Source organism: Mugil cephalus, chromosome 10, assembly GCF_022458985.1.
Source record: "Mugil cephalus isolate CIBA_MC_2020 chromosome 10, CIBA_Mcephalus_1.1, whole genome shotgun sequence".
Taxonomy (NCBI): Eukaryota; Metazoa; Chordata; class Actinopteri; order Mugiliformes; family Mugilidae; genus Mugil; species Mugil cephalus.
The window spans coordinates 25,375,343-25,390,499 of record NC_061779.1 but is presented as its reverse complement, the minus strand read 5'-3'; the positions used below and the strand labels follow the sequence as shown (position 1 = coordinate 25,390,499).

General features: G+C 39.1%; 2 protein-coding genes across 4 annotated transcripts; both read left to right on the top strand.

Annotated features, from left to right (window-relative positions):
* The first annotated feature begins 229 nt into the window (after positions 1-229).
* On the top strand, positions 230-5,926 carry LOC125014528 (troponin I, fast skeletal muscle-like). 3 transcript variants are annotated; one of them, XM_047595668.1, is made up of 7 exons: positions 230-873; positions 2,058-2,087; positions 3,123-3,162; positions 3,266-3,394; positions 4,069-4,158; positions 4,839-5,012; positions 5,575-5,926. In XM_047595668.1, exons 2-7 carry the CDS (start codon positions 2,080-2,082, stop codon positions 5,650-5,652), a joined length of 519 nt encoding a protein of 172 aa, XP_047451624.1. In that variant the 5' UTR covers positions 230-873; positions 2,058-2,079; the 3' UTR covers positions 5,653-5,926. The 3 variants fall into 3 exon arrangements, with proteins under 3 accessions (XP_047451624.1, XP_047451627.1, XP_047451625.1); XM_047595671.1 differs by lacking the exon at positions 230-873 and adding an exon at positions 1,462-1,955; XM_047595669.1 differs by lacking the exon at positions 230-873 and having other exon boundaries at positions 1,464-2,087.
* Positions 5,927-6,643: 717 nt separating this feature from the next.
* Positions 6,644-10,464, top strand: LOC125014529 (troponin I, fast skeletal muscle-like). The gene is made up of 7 exons (XM_047595672.1): positions 6,644-6,744; positions 7,988-8,020; positions 8,134-8,170; positions 8,826-8,954; positions 9,308-9,397; positions 9,478-9,651; positions 10,083-10,464. The coding sequence occupies exons 2-7, from the start codon at positions 8,013-8,015 to the stop codon at positions 10,155-10,157; spliced, it is 513 nt and encodes a 170-aa protein (XP_047451628.1). The 5' UTR covers positions 6,644-6,744; positions 7,988-8,012; the 3' UTR covers positions 10,158-10,464.
* Positions 10,465-15,157: the final 4,693 nt, after the last annotated feature.

Here is a 15,157-nt window from a genome sequence, read left to right as displayed (position 1 = left end):
CATGTTGAACCAGCAGATGTCAGCAAGGGGGCTTTTTCTTCCTGCTTTCCTTTCTGCACATCATCTGGCTGTACTTCCAATCATAAAACACGACTTCCCACCAAATACTTCCATCCAACCACACTTCTTCTCTGAGAACAAATGAAGCACACAAAGTTCTACGAACCGTAAGTGGCAATTTTTCTTCTAACTTTTAGTATCAGTCTTTATTTAACCAGCGCATGAAAGGTAACCTCATCCATCAAAACTCTTCTTTACTGTTATGTCAAACAATCTATATTGTGTTGTTAATCTGCTTCCTGCGACAACTATGACCTTTTCACTTTTTACTATTACTTGTATGCGGGGATTTTTTTTTATTATTTAATTTTTTTTTTTTTTTTACGAATTTTTAAAAAAATACAAGAACAAGTTGGAGTAAAATTCTCCCACTGATGACAGAAAGATGCAGCAACCCCACTGAACTGCCAAAAATGAAGACTATTTATCATAACTGCACTGAAATCTCTCCAGCGGGTGCGAGTATAAGCTTCACACACTGTTCTGGTCTGCTTGCCGGCTATTAGAAACTGAATCAGGGTGCACTAATAATGTCAGCCACACTGGCCAACTGTTGTGTAACAATCGGCGCTTCCCTCCACTTGTCTACGAGGGAGGGAACCTGAAATTTACGAGGTTCCTCCAAGAGTTGCAGTGGTATTTCTGGAGCCTGCTGGCCGATTGGTCTGATGTGACCGTGTTACCATAAAGAGGGCTGACTTCCCTGCTGAGCCAGCACATCACACTCTATATACCCTGTTTAATCATTACAGTTTGGACTTTGCGGTGTCTCCCCGCCTTCTTCTTCGTCCTCGTCTTCGTCACATTCGGCAGGTGAGAGTCTCTCAGTCTGTAGACTGACTTCACTTACTGTGTTAAGGAACAGCACAGTTTTGAGTGTGCAAGGCTGTTTTGTAAAGGTGCTGCTGCAGGTGTGACCTCTGACCTTTGGTAGCAGTGTCCAGAGTAAGAGCGGTGGTGGTTATACCTAAGCTGACACTCACTGGTATTAATGGAGGTCATTGTAGGTCATTCAGTTAAATGAAAACTATTGGATGTGAATTTAAAGTTTGGATTTTTGTTCTGCTAGGCTTTTTTTGAAACTGGATTTCTTGTGAATGGGTGGTGTTTGGATATTTTGTTTGCAACTTGTGTGGAATTGATAGAACCATCAAGATTATCAAAAACCAGAACAAAAAAACATCTATGTAGATAGATACGTTAAGCAGCATCTTAGACCTGTATTATGATTTTTAAATATTCTTTTTACAGAGTATAGTTTTTTCATCATACATTTCTGTAAGTTAGCACTTATTAAATTCTGTTTAATTTAAACCTAATATAAAGTATTACTGTAGTCTTTTTATGTGTTAGCAAAGACTAAATATATGTGTGTGTGTGTGTGTGTGTGTGTGTGTGTGTGTGTGTGTGTGTGTGTGTGTGTGTGTGTGTGAAAAAGGGCTTTGAGAATAAGGATTTCTATTATTGTTATTCTGTGCAGCTGGATTGCTTAGATTAGAAAATCGACCTTAGATTTTTGTCTCTAATTATTTTAACTTGTAATCTGAATCCGCCTCTGGACGCAGCACGGTGTTAGCTGGTGTTAGCTGGTGTTGTGCGTGCCAGTAAGATGTTGGCACTGGTGTTAACTGCTCTCACCACGTGCTTGCTGCACATTTGGTTCCTCTGCTGGAGGCATTTCGTGCTCAGACCTTTGACTAGGTGCGACAAGTTAAATTCCACATAGAATGGCCATTCCGTGCAGGGTCCAACTGTTGAGCGCCAGGGCCTTGGCGTCTGACCTCGCCCCTCCAAAATTAGCTGGTTTGTGATCGCTGGCAGCAGGTTTTCCATCATAGTAAAGTGTATCGTCTTTCCTGCTGGAGGTCAAAGGGAGGCTGATCAATAACGTGGAGGCAAGAGGACATGTCCGGTCTAGCTCAGGACTGAGAGTCAGTGTGCTTTAAGTAAACTGTTTGCTCATGTTGAACTGAAGAGTGTCTTCTGTCTCTGAACAGGGTGTGAACATCACAAGCCAACATGTCTGAGTAAGTACGCTTCTTCTTTGCTCAAAGATGGACATTTAACACTCAGCTTGTCGAACCTGGGCTCTTTGTTGTTTTTATCGTTTTAACAGACCCACTCATGACTAATCCAAAGCCTAACCATTCATGTGACAGTTCCTCTTACAAACATAACTCCAAACACGAGCCCTTTATACTGGTTGTCATTTTTCCCTTTTGTCACTATGTGAACAACTACTGTATGTTGAAGAGGCAACAAAGAGTTCTCAGATAAAATCCTGAAATATGAATTAAATGATCTATTTTGTCGAGTGCAACTGTTGGTTTTGAGAGAAAAATATCTGAAGGAAAAGTAACACTGTCATCAAAACACATTATTAGTTTATCATTTGGCGCATGTCGACGCATTTCACACTTGTCTCAGAAAAACACTCAACTGGAAAACTGTTTCTGTCACAAAATCAAGGATTCATCTTTTACTCAGTAAAATCTGCATATTATTTCATATGGAAAGGCACACCACTAATGTCTGACTGAGAGGCATCCGAACTGATGAAACGCGCGCTCACTTTGAAGGTCAGCCTTTGGCCTCGAACAACGGCAGCTGCTGGTATGCATGCGTGAGGAGAACCAGGTTACAACAGGCATCCAGCCTTTACAGTTACTGCCAGCAGCAGAATGTGATATTAATTGGAAACAGTGCATAACAAATTGTGTTTTGGCTCACAGAAGACTTTAACTGCTGTGTTAATGGCTTGCACATGCAACAATGACAGTTTCAAATGTGTGTAATATAAAGCTAATTCAAGTAGCCAGTTGGGTTAGCATACCTTAGCTTAGATTATCATCAATAATGAAAGTGGGTGTAAACGTCAAGCCAACCTAAAACATGTGCTAGTAGATGGCTCTTACTACTTCTGGGCAGACTAAGAGAAGCCACCATTTCTATTTTTTGAGCTGATCATATAAGCAAACTGGACGCTGGGCATCAAATCCAGCATACAGATACGAGAATGGGATCAGTCTGCTTGTCTAACTCACAGCTTGCTAATTTTACAGCGGAAAGAAAATGACGTCCAGCCGCAGGCATCATCTGAAAGTGAGAGAATGAAACTTTCTTCTTCATTTCATTGGGGTCAACACTTGAGCACCTGGTGCCTTTTATTGAACTTTGCACATGCATTGTGTTCCTCTCCCTACAGAGTTTGATGCTGCAGATCGCTGCTAACTGGATTGAGAACGAAAAGAAGGAGAATGAAGTAGCAAAGGCAGCCTACATGGCCGAGAACTGCCCAACCCCAGAACTCAGTGGAGACCAGGCCACCCTCATGGTGAGACCCAAAACATTTCTTTTTACGCTGTTAGCCGATTAGGGCTCATGATACTTTGTTTAAATTGGTAAACAAAGGGAGCTATTTCATATTCTTTTTCCTCAATGTCCATCAGTGAGAACAGACGTGTAGTAACAGCTAATCTTAATCTTGAAAAAGATGCTTTGCATGAAATCTACCCTATTGTTCAATTACAACATCTGCATAGTTATAGTTACCTAAATGTTCCAAAAATATATTTTATGCAGTATTATTTAAAAAATAATAATATTCCTAGTGATTATATGCCATTATTCTATTTCTTTTCAATGCTTAGAGCAGAAGTAGTGGAAGTATATGTCACACTATAAGGAAAAAAATATTATTTGTTATTGTACATATTATATACACATATTCAACATATTTGTTATGCTAACTGGAACAAATTAGTTACTACTATTATTATTATTACTCATGCATTAGGGATGTGTGGACATTGCTGTTGCAGCGTCATACTTTTTCGTAGTTGAGAAATGTTTTCTGTGTAAAATACTGATGAGGACAGAAACCACTGACCTCAGCTGTCAGTTATTGCGTTGCACAAATTATATAATGTAGCACAACACCAAAACTCATCAAAGAAGCATCTCTGAAATTGTAGATGAGCATACTACATGTGTCTACAACATCAACAGGAAATCTGCAAGAAGCTCCACGCTGCCATTGACAAGATCGACGAGGCCAGATACGACGCCGAGGCCAAAGTGCAGAAGTCAGACAAAGAGGTGAAGCGCAATAGACAAAGTGATTTTATGTACCATAATTATCAGATATTTTGTTTCACTTGTGGAAGTACCTTTGTTTTTTTATAATGTAATTATCTGTAATACTCATTAGTCATTTGATTTTGGGATCCAGGGATCTCTAGAGTGATTCAGTGAGCATTAGGCTACTCTGAGATGTCCAGTATATTTTAAACTGTGAACTGGAACCTAAAATATCTGGAAGAATTCCTGAAGCTCAGAGTTTGATGGTGAAAAATGGACTTAAATGTTAAAGTTGACAAACTCACGAAACGTCAAGTTAAGAATGAACCTCAGTTTCTTTAGTCAGATTGCGTGGGAGAACTGTCAAGTCTGTTCTTCTTATTCACCTGAACTTGTTTGAATGGTGAATTTTCAATTTGGATCAAGTGTAAGTGTCCTTCAGTCGTCTTAAAGGAAGTTTCTTTGTCACCTTTTTGGTTAGGTAGTAATAAATGAATTAAATTAGACAAAAATCTCTTGCCCTTAACCATCCAGGAAATCTGATCTTTCAGTACTTTGTAATTGTGGGCAAAGTTGCAGCTTCTCATTTTATTTTATTCTATAGAATGCAGTAAATGTTGTAGCTTTGGAAAAAGTACTCCAGGGAAAATATTACTGGAGCTCAGACTAGCCAGTTTCATGACCTTTTCTTCCTCCAGATTGAGGATCTGAAGCTGAAGGTGGTGGAGCTGGCTGGAGTGAAGAAACCTGCCCTGAAGAAAGTACGTATGTCCGCTGATGCCATGCTGCAGGCTCTGCTGGGAGGAAAACACAAGGTGACCATGGACCTGAGATCCAACCTGAAGCAGGTCAAGAAGGAGGTGAAAGAGGAGGTGAGGAACCAGAACTGATCCAGGCACCACTGCAACATTCAGCTGTAGGGATCAGAAGTTTGAAGCTATGAAGAAAATGCATTGCTGTGTTAGAAACTGAACTGAGGTACAGTGACTAAATGTAGGCTAAGTCTAAGTCTAAATCTAGGACTGATCTGCAGTGATATTTACAGATAAGTTTACAGATCTGACACACCTCAACTCACGCTCTCATTATTATCATTCACATCTGATCCAAATAAATCAGACTGGAAAAAAAAAATTAACTACAGAAATCTGTCACTGCCTCAGAAATCCATTTTATAGAGCTGGTTCAATAGATTCAACATCACAACTCTAATTAGAATTAAACTCGTATATCATTGGTCTTGTTGTGGCTTTCAGTGCAATTCAAATGACTCTCCTTTCAAAACTATATGATGTGAGAAACAAAAAAGTTTTACTAAACCTGACATTTAGGGATTTGTTACAAAAAATATCTAATGATGAGATTTCTCACAGTGTGATTGCTGTCTGTATAAAAGTTAATTTGAAATGATAATTGACACGAGTGTTTTGTCAGTCTTCAGAGGCCGTTGGCGACTGGCGTAAAAACATCGAGGACAAGGCCGACAGGAAGAAGATGTTCGAGACTTCCTAAACACCTCCCGGACAGAGGAGCATGACAACAGGGGAGACGTTTGCGTATGAGGTCTGAATGACTGAATGCGTCTCTGTGTCCCCTCCAGACAGTCAGGGACAAGTTTAGATGCTTTTGTTTTGTCTTTTTTTTGTTTGTTTGATTTGTTTTAGTTTAGTTTTTGTGATATGTCATCACCCCCCTGAAAAAGTCTTGTAAACAGTTAAAATGTCAAAGGCACTTCAAAATGTATAGCTTTTCATGGAATCAATAGAAATAAATGTTTTGAAATATACACTTGTTAATATGTTTATTTTATCCAAAGGGGCCGTTTCAAGTTGTATAGATTTGACATTCTTAAAGAAATAGTGCTCTCAAAAACGACTGACGTGCCAAAATGAAGGTCTTACTCTGCAAATGTTTTTTTTTTTTAATTTTTAATTTTTTGTTATTAGTGTCTGACTATCAATATCTACATACTGTAGATCTATATCTCCTTAGAAAGATGAAAACTATATATACTGGAAATAAAGATTCAGACTTCACAGAAACAAGACAATGAACCCTATTTCTGATCTGCCATCCAGTTTTCAAAAAGAAAAGATAGATTGATAGATTGATTTGTGTTCACATTTAAATTAACTAACACATGATCAAAACCCTTGCAGTTAGAATCCAGAAAGGCAGCCAAATACTTCCACTGGATGTGATGGTGCAGTGCTTAAAAAGGTTGCCTTTGTGTTTAAATGAATAACACTGCTTTAAAGAACTAAATGTCATCTTAATACAGAAAGCAGAGCAGACCCCTGAAGAGTGAGAAGTATACGTTCCTCTATTTACAGTTTATTCCACACACTCTGACACACACAGCGGTGCCTCCAGTCTCACAAGGAGGGTGGTTTGCAGAGCTGGGCTGGGCTGGGTGTATTTCAGGAGCTCGCAGGCCTATTGGTCTGACTGGGAATCCATTTCCATAAAGAGGATATGGGCATTTTGCTGAGGCATCGCAACCCACCATATATACCTATTTCATTTTTCACTGTCTGTTGCTTTGGCAGTGTCTCATTTTCTTCCACCAAGTGTGTCTTGTCCTCTTCTTCCTCCTCCCGATAGGTGAGAAATCTTCCTTATTTTGTCTTTTCGTTTCTTTCTCCAGCCCGCAGGGCCTCTCTGAGAGCAGCATCTCCTTTATTTTATCGGACAAATCCAAAAGATCCTTTGCTCTGACACATTTCACCCAAACTCTAAAATCCATCAGTCAGAAGGGGATTTTAGTCATCCGTTTGTCCACCTCTGACCCATCCTGACATCCTGAACTCGCTTTCTACATGAGCTACTTGATTTTTGAGTGACATTTGACCTTATCCTGACGGACCTGAATTTACGAGACCTACACAGCAGCACTGGGCTGTGTTTTATGCTCTTGTGTTGTTTGCACCTCAGTGTTGATGATTGGAAACTGACAAGTGGATTCAAAGACTTAAACCTGACATGCTGACGCACATCTGGCTGGTTTTCCTTTAAAGTGTTACCTTAATGCATCACAGCTAAGTCATGTGGATGGTCTTTTGACTTTTGGATAAACAACTTCACAAAACATATTTCTGACTATTTGAATAAGTCCTTCACATTGGTTCAGCTTTGTTTAAACGTCCACATGTAGAACTTTGTGACTGTAACATTTACTCTTCACTTCATGGCACTTGAGTCTTTAATCAGCTGTTTCATTCATCTGAAAATTAGGATAGTGATATTATTCATGATATTTAAGTGCAGTTATTTGTCTTGCAGGAGTGAGCGATTTGATAAAATGCCCTTGCATGTTCTTGTCTTCAACAGTCAGAGGTGTAAACACTATAGTAATTAACATTAAAAAAATGAATAGTATAGTATATAATACATTGTTTTATTTAGTTTGTCTTCATATGTGGATAAGAGAATCCAAAAGTGGCTTTAATTGATCATTAATACATCATGCCAGCTTATTTGGACCTTCTAGTTCCATTCAGAAAAATTGAAATGTATGTACAGATGAACTTTATCTAATTATATTCCACGGTAGAATCTCTCAAATTATCCCCTAACTCGATCTGGTTGTAAACCAGAGATGCCGTCATCCGATCCTGACCGTCCCAGTTTAGTTCAGTCGACGTCGCTGCTCTTCAGCTGTGGCCTCAGATCGCGTTACGGCGCAAATATTCCCATCCGTCCATCACCATCAGAGCTGAGGAACATGCTGATCTCAGAGAATCTCAGGCTGACAACCTGATCTGAACCATTATGGCATTCTGTGGGGGTCAAAAAAGACTAGATGTTTTCCTCACCTCAGTGTGTCCTTATGTGTGTCTTAATGCAGGTTGTGAGCAACAAAACACGCCAAGATGTCTGAGTAAGTCTGAACAACATTCTATCTGATCAGAATAATCAGAGCAATAATGGTTTGCAGCCAGTTTAGTTGTAAATCGGATTAGATCAATCACATAACAATTTGTTCCCAAACAGGAAAAAGATGACTTCCAGCCGCAGGCATCACCTGAAGGTAAACAACAACAAGGATATTGATTTATTCATAATGACAGTGATCAGTGTATTTCTCACACTCAGGGCTTAAATGCTATGATATTGTGATGTTGTCATATATTTTACTTTTTGTGAACAAATCCCATGTGCAGAACACGCTGTCAGTACTTTCTTACTCTCCTCCTCTGTTGCTGCCCAAACTAAGGCCAAGGATCAACTTATCGGAACTTGAACAAAAACAACTTCAGAAATATAAAATTCAAAAACCCTTAGTACTCTTTTGTTGGAGTCTTTAGCCAGCAAGTGGAAACGGTGCATCCATGTGATATCCTGGCCTATCCACATATCGGTAGCCTAAAAGCATAACTGCCTAAGTCATATTTGAACGTTTTCAGAAAACAAGAAAAAACACAATTTTTAGCAAGTATTCATTATTTTTATTGAAGAAAGTTTATTTTGTTTAATTATTGAAGTCATAAAATGATTTGCCTATTAGCATAATTGTTAATAGCATAATCGCTAATAGTATAATTGCTATTAGGCTAGCAATATGTATTTATCTATTTTTATATACTGAAATGTTTAGAGATAAATCAGGATTTCTCGATTCAGGAAGGAAATCAAACCCGAGAGATTTCTTCTCACATGACTGACTTATGTTGTTCGTCCCATAGAGTCTGATCCTGCAGATTGCTCTGAACTGGCTCGAGCAGGAGAAAAAGGACGGTGAAGCAGCCAAGGAGGCATACATGGCTGAAAACTGCCCTGCTCCAGACATGAGCGGAGACCAGGCCGCTCTGATGGTGAGAGGGACACTGGTTTAAGAACTAAAAATCTAAGCGACTGAAGCAAAATATCACACATATATATCCCTCTTTAGTTAGCTTCCTATTATCCTTTATTTGGATTCATTTAATCATTTTCTAGAGCAGAAAACAGTTTGAAGTAAGCATCTATTGTGCTAAGGCTAGGCTAGGCTACCAATTTTTTTCAGCTTGGACTTTTGACTTTTTGAGAATAACTGAAATAAGTGATTAGTATCAATAGAGATAATTATAGATATACATAACTCTCAAATTTCATTACTTTCACACTTCTAAGTGTTTTTGGGTTATCATTGTGGGTTGTTTTTGTGTGTGCGTTTGCCTGTTGACAGGAACTGTGCAAGAAGATGCAGGCCACCATTGACAAGATTGATGAGGAGAGGTACGACGTTGAGGCCAAAGTGCAGAAGGCAGACAAAGAAGTAAAGTTCCTCTGAGTGCATAAAGAATCACAGTGAACAAAGGTAAAAGCTGTATATCAAAGCATGTGTCTTCCTCACAGATTGAAGACCTGAAGATCAAAGTTGTGGACCTGAGAGGAGTGAAGAAACCCGCCCTGAAGAAAGTACGTATGTCTGCTGACACCATGCTGCAGGCTCTGCTGGGCTCCAAACACAAGGTGACCATGGACCTGAGGTCCAACCTGAAGCAGGTCAAGAAGGAGGTGAAAGAGGAGGTGAGTCAAGAGGTTTTTGCCTTCGTACTCTACACTTAGAGAGAAGATGGTGACCCTAGCTGCATTTTTCAGTCGATATATTATAAAACTGCCATAGGCAGGAACAAGCAGCCTGGATCCCTCTCAGCACTGCTAAATAAGGACTGTAGGACCGGTCAGACATTTTTACATCAGACACACCAACATTAAAATGGTCTGAGATCAGCTCGTTCACATCCTCAAGTCAACAGACTTTTCAAACCTAAGAGGAACATTTTGATAGAGTTTTGTCTTTTAAAACTGTATTATATCACAAACAGGAACCTGAAAATAAAATACAACCATGCATTATCCAAACCTCCTGTGAAGTGTCAGGAATGTGTCCCACCAGTTTGATAAATCTACAGCTTTAATGCATTTTGTCTTAAGTTTTTGTCCCCTGTCCTTTGCAGAACACAGAGGCAGGTGACTGGCGTAAGAACATTGAGGACAAAGCCGACAGGAAGAAGATGTTTGAGGCCTCCTAAGCGCATTGCTACTGCTTGTCTTTCTGTTTACATGAACTCCACGTGTCTTATGTGTGTTGGTTGAAGGAGGCAATTGCTTTATGTGTCACGGGACTGAACAGCATGTTAGCGTGTCTGAAAGGAGGTGCTCTGCAGGACCCTTTTAATGTTGTTGTTTTGAACTTTGTTTTAGTCTGAAGGGAGGGGGAGGAATGTGGAGAGTTTCTACCTCTCCACACACCAACACAGTCTTTTAAGTCAGGGAAACATTCACACAAAATGAACCATGTTGAAGTAACGCAATAAAGTCAAATGTGGAAGAAAATAACTGTGAGTTTGTGTCTTTTTGTCGTATTTACAGTGTTTTTGTTTGTTTGTTTTTTTAACTAAATTGTGTCATTTATCTCTATCTAAACAATCTACTGGAAAATCTACTGGAAAAAAATGATCTGAGACCAAAATTTGCATCTTTGCTTTGCCTGGGAGCACATTTTTGGAATACTTTCATTTTGCTAACACAATTTGATTCTTTATTGTGTATTGGTTTATTGTATTGACCCGTATGAAATGTGCACTGAACAAACATGAATCATTTACAAAAAGATGTTCTATAACTGGTCCACCATACTGTCCAAAAACAGATACACTTCAGATAAAGAATCAGGTATTTTAAAATGGAAAATTGTCAACCTGTCTTGAACGTAGAAAAAGCCAGACTAGCTAAACAGGTAGAGCATGACACTTCAGGGATGTGTAATGGGGGCATGATTTTAAGGGCCTCTTTAGAACTGTGAGCTCAGTGGTTTGAGACCCTCCGTGTAGCCTCCACCAAGCCCTTCAATACTCCCCACTGCTCCCCCAATGTCCTTACTCCCAAAAGATTCCTTGTACGTGAGTACATTTATACATCCTGGGGCAGCTTGGGGTTAGAGGAGTTGATTTGTGATCCTTACATTAGAGCTCCAGACACCACACGTGGCAGCCAACTGCTCCGATTGCACTCAGTGCTGTGAAGAATTTCTCCATGAGGGCAGGAAGGAATTCAATTTAGTTCAATTTAACTCCTCATGGGTGGAGCTGGTTGACTAGAGGCCTTTACTTTGAAAGCAATGTGTTTAACTGATGTAATATAGTACTATGAGGTCTTTAATCTGCCTGTTATATTAGTGGTTAATTTGACCCCATTCAGTGATATATGATTTTTTTCTTTTCTTTCTTTCTTTCTTTTTTTTTTTGCTTCATATTTTATGACTTCAGGGACAACTAGGTAAACATAAAATTAAAACAATGCTATGTCTTCTGTGTCCTGTACCCATGCTGTTGGATCAGTTTGACCCTTGGTGCTTTTAGCTGTTTAAAACACAAAAAATATCAACATTTTGCACACATTTGTTATGGTTGTTTTGGATGATACTGAGGTCACTATAACATGCAATTTTATCATCTTGAAAAGTATTTAGGACCCTAACCTATCAGCAGGGTTGGGAAGGTTACTTTAAAAATGTAATCCAGTACAGCTCCAAGTTACCTGTTAAAAAAATGTAATCAGTAATACCTGATTACTTTCAGTTTCTTTTGGATTACTTCAATTCCAAACATGCAAATAATGACAAAAGTGTACAAGAGTCATGTCATTAACTCAGTGTATTTAGAGAATGCTAGAGAAATATATATAATCTAATTTTGCACTGCAGAAGATACTATTTTACTTGAGACCGCAACACCGTGTCTTATTGTTTAACAAATCAGGTGATTTTTTTTCATAAAACAGAGGAAAAAGAAGGACAATTAAACCAGAGAACAAATTCAAGCTGTGAACCTGCTGATTCCAGATCAGATAACTTGGCAGATAACTTGGCTGAAGTTTGAAGTCGAGTCTCTTGAAGGCAGCAACTTCTTTGCCAGGAGGCATAACTCACACCACACTGTGATGTTGTGTCCGTTATTTGATGAAGATGAATTCTCAAAATAGTGTCAGAGTTCCCACCTGTTAAATGTAGTTTTATCTGCCTTCAGCGGTTCCAGGCTGCTGATCCATGGGCAGTGTGGGCACATCATGGCATGATCATAGGCCCACTGGCATCATCCATGGCCATGGATGGTGTGGGTGGCTGTCGTGGTAGTAAAGTGTTGTATCACGTGTGCACTGTCGTGCCTTGTCGTATATTTGATTTGAAAAATGTAATTGTTAGGATTATTTTTTGATTTTTGTCTAGACGTGTGATTATCAGTTGAGATTTTCTAGATTCAATTTAGAAGCGTCAATATTAATTTAACTAACATTCATATAATCAAATAAAGAATGAGGTCCTATATAATGGGAGGGTGATGAGCATCAGCCCCGTTTAAGTTTACTTGCGTAGGGTTGATACGTGTTGAGAAAGTAGCAATCAGCTGATTAGGACAGAGCAAGAAGGAAACATATATTGAGTCTGAAAGACAAAATAGAGAACAATGAGGAGCTGTTCTGAAGTGATAAAAGTTGCAAAGGAGGGAGTCACACAGCTGCAAGGGTCCGGCAGAGGAGGATGAGCGTGAGAGAGAAATGTGAGGTCTGTGTCAGGGAGGAACAGGTAGGAAGGACTTTCTCTTCTTTCGAGGGCACTGTCCCAGGGGATTGGAGGACCTGAGCGGCCAAGGGTCAGGACTGACCCGTCCACCAACGATGGGAGAGTTAAGTCTAAACCACGACTCCTCCCCACCTGTAGCCAACCAATCATATTAATTTTGTTGAAGCTGTTATAATGGTGTGAAACTACTGAAAATCATCCTTTTTTGGGACATTGGCCAAGACTAACTGAACAGACAAGGTCCATGCACATGTATTTCTATATTCCAATACATTTTTGAATAAATAGCTTAAAGTGACAGCAAGAAGTCGTATGGTGGTTTTTCCAGAAGAATTAACGAACACACTGACATAATCCTGCCCAGTAACCTCTTTGTTAAAAATATACCAATAATCTGCTTTTTTTTTCAGTTACCATTTTTTCAAAGTGTCCAAGGCCAAACAACAAAATCTTAAATGTGCCCACACATGGTGGATCTTGGTTCCAGAGTTTTTTTTCTGAGGGTAGCAGAGGACTAAAGTTTATTATACTCTAAAGGGTTCATCCTCTGGGGAGCAAACACGATCGGGAAATCTTGAAATGTGGAAATTTCATTCTGTTTAAGCTACATACTGTATACATAGTGTTTTCTAAAGTGTAACGGACACTTTATATTGTGAGGAAGTTTATATTACAGAACACCATTCAACATAGTAACACTGACGTTTTTGACAGTTTGTAAATCAAAAATATGCACGAAGCACAAGCTGCATAAGGAATTATTTTAGTGCAAACTCACAAAACAATGGTGGGATTTACCAGGTTCAGAGGACTGGCTCATTTTGATATTTGTTTGTTTTCAAGGTGTTAGCATGGGCTTTACCTATTTTAGATCAGAATCACTCCGACTATGTTCTACTGGTGGGCTACCTGACTTGTACTATTCTGAAATATAGATTCTAGGTGGGAAATATGGTAAAGATGATACGTGAACCGGAATTTAAACCTGGGTCAGCTACTTGGGAGAGAGTTAAGCTCACCATTATCCTGCTAAAGCAGTCTGGCAAATATCACACTTCATATGTGTATGCTACCACTTTTTCTTTGGCTAGAACACAGCAAATAAAAAAAGCAACTTGTGACCGTGAATTGATTCACATCGTTCGTTTTCAATAGATCCGGTTCATTCATAAAAGTCACGGCTCTAACCACTATCAGTGACTAGCTCTCATCTTCTAGTGGCACATCTAGGCTGTTTCATAACATAACTTATCGTATAATATACCATATTTTGTGTTGAAGCTGCCGATGTGGGAAAAGAGAAACCACGGAAGTCCTATAATAGTCTGGGCTATTTGGACAATTAACAGTTGCAGTCCTGGCTGCCTATCAATAGTCTTAAAATGACATTAGCTGGTGCACCACACAGTTTTTATCTGTAAGTGGAGTGAAACAACACACATACAGAGGAATCCCGAATCCAGAAATACACTAGCTTCTTTTTCTATTTTTGAAATCATGCTTCATGCTACCCCAAACAGTCCTGTTGACACCATGCGTTTCACACGACCTACCAGTGTTTTGATCTCACATTTTTAGGATTTTATATTAAAAAAAGTGCTAATGGTGGTGCTAAAGAAAATTTCGGGCGGTCACCTTAAGTAAAGGTTTAAATATGACTTGAAACCACTGGTGGCAGTAAAGTCTGTTAAATACATGAATGTAGCAACAGTAAAATTGTGAAGGCAGTGTTTCTGCACAGTCTTATAAAGTCTTAAATATCTAAAATTTGATGGTCCCAATTTAAGGCCTTAAAAAGTCTTAAATACGAGCATATTTTGCACTGTAGGTCTTAAATTACATTTAGTCAAGTCTTAAATCTTTACGTCCATTTATGTCCTGAGTTGATAGTTGAATGACAATAAATTTTGCTATTTTAAAAGTCTCTGATTTTCCTTTCTTTTTGTACTTCATGTAGATCTTAAATTTAACCTATAATGGTCTTAAAAGGGTCTTAAATGTCTTAACTTTCACTTGTTCAAACCTGTAGAAACCCTGGTCCCTGTAGTTCTTTAATGATTTGACTCATCTAAATGCCCCACCCTTCACACACACATTTACCCTCACACTCCTTGTATGGTGCTTTAAGGTCTGCCTCTGGCCTGTCGGGGGGCCCTGAGGGTCTGGGGCCTCTAAAGTTTCCTCAGAAGCTAACTTTATCCTCGTAGCCTCCGGGGGAATGTGAAGGAGATGCCTCTTGAGTTATATTTGTACCAAGTAACTTCTCAGAGACTCTATTTGAAAAATCATTGCATTTTCTCTACGTCACCAGTTTGCTGTGCCCAGTCACACAGCCGCTTTTAAATGTAGTCAGAACTGCTCAAATAGCCAGAATTATCTTCATATGTTTGGCATTATGTAATGTGATTCTTTTAGCATTGCATTATGTAATTTACAGAATGGAAATAACAA

Excerpts from the sequence above, each read along its gene's own strand:
- LOC125014528 (XM_047595668.1), top strand. Across the intron at positions 3,395-4,068 it reads GAGACCAGGCCACCCTCATG|GAAATCTGCAAGAAGCTCCA; the intron begins GTGAGACCCAAA and ends CAACATCAACAG. Across the intron at positions 4,159-4,838 it reads TGCAGAAGTCAGACAAAGAG|ATTGAGGATCTGAAGCTGAA; the intron begins GTGAAGCGCAAT and ends TTCTTCCTCCAG.
- LOC125014529 (XM_047595672.1), top strand. Across the intron at positions 9,398-9,477 it reads TGCAGAAGGCAGACAAAGAA|ATTGAAGACCTGAAGATCAA; the intron begins GTAAAGTTCCTC and ends TCTTCCTCACAG. Across the intron at positions 9,652-10,082 it reads AGAAGGAGGTGAAAGAGGAG|AACACAGAGGCAGGTGACTG; the intron begins GTGAGTCAAGAG and ends TGTCCTTTGCAG.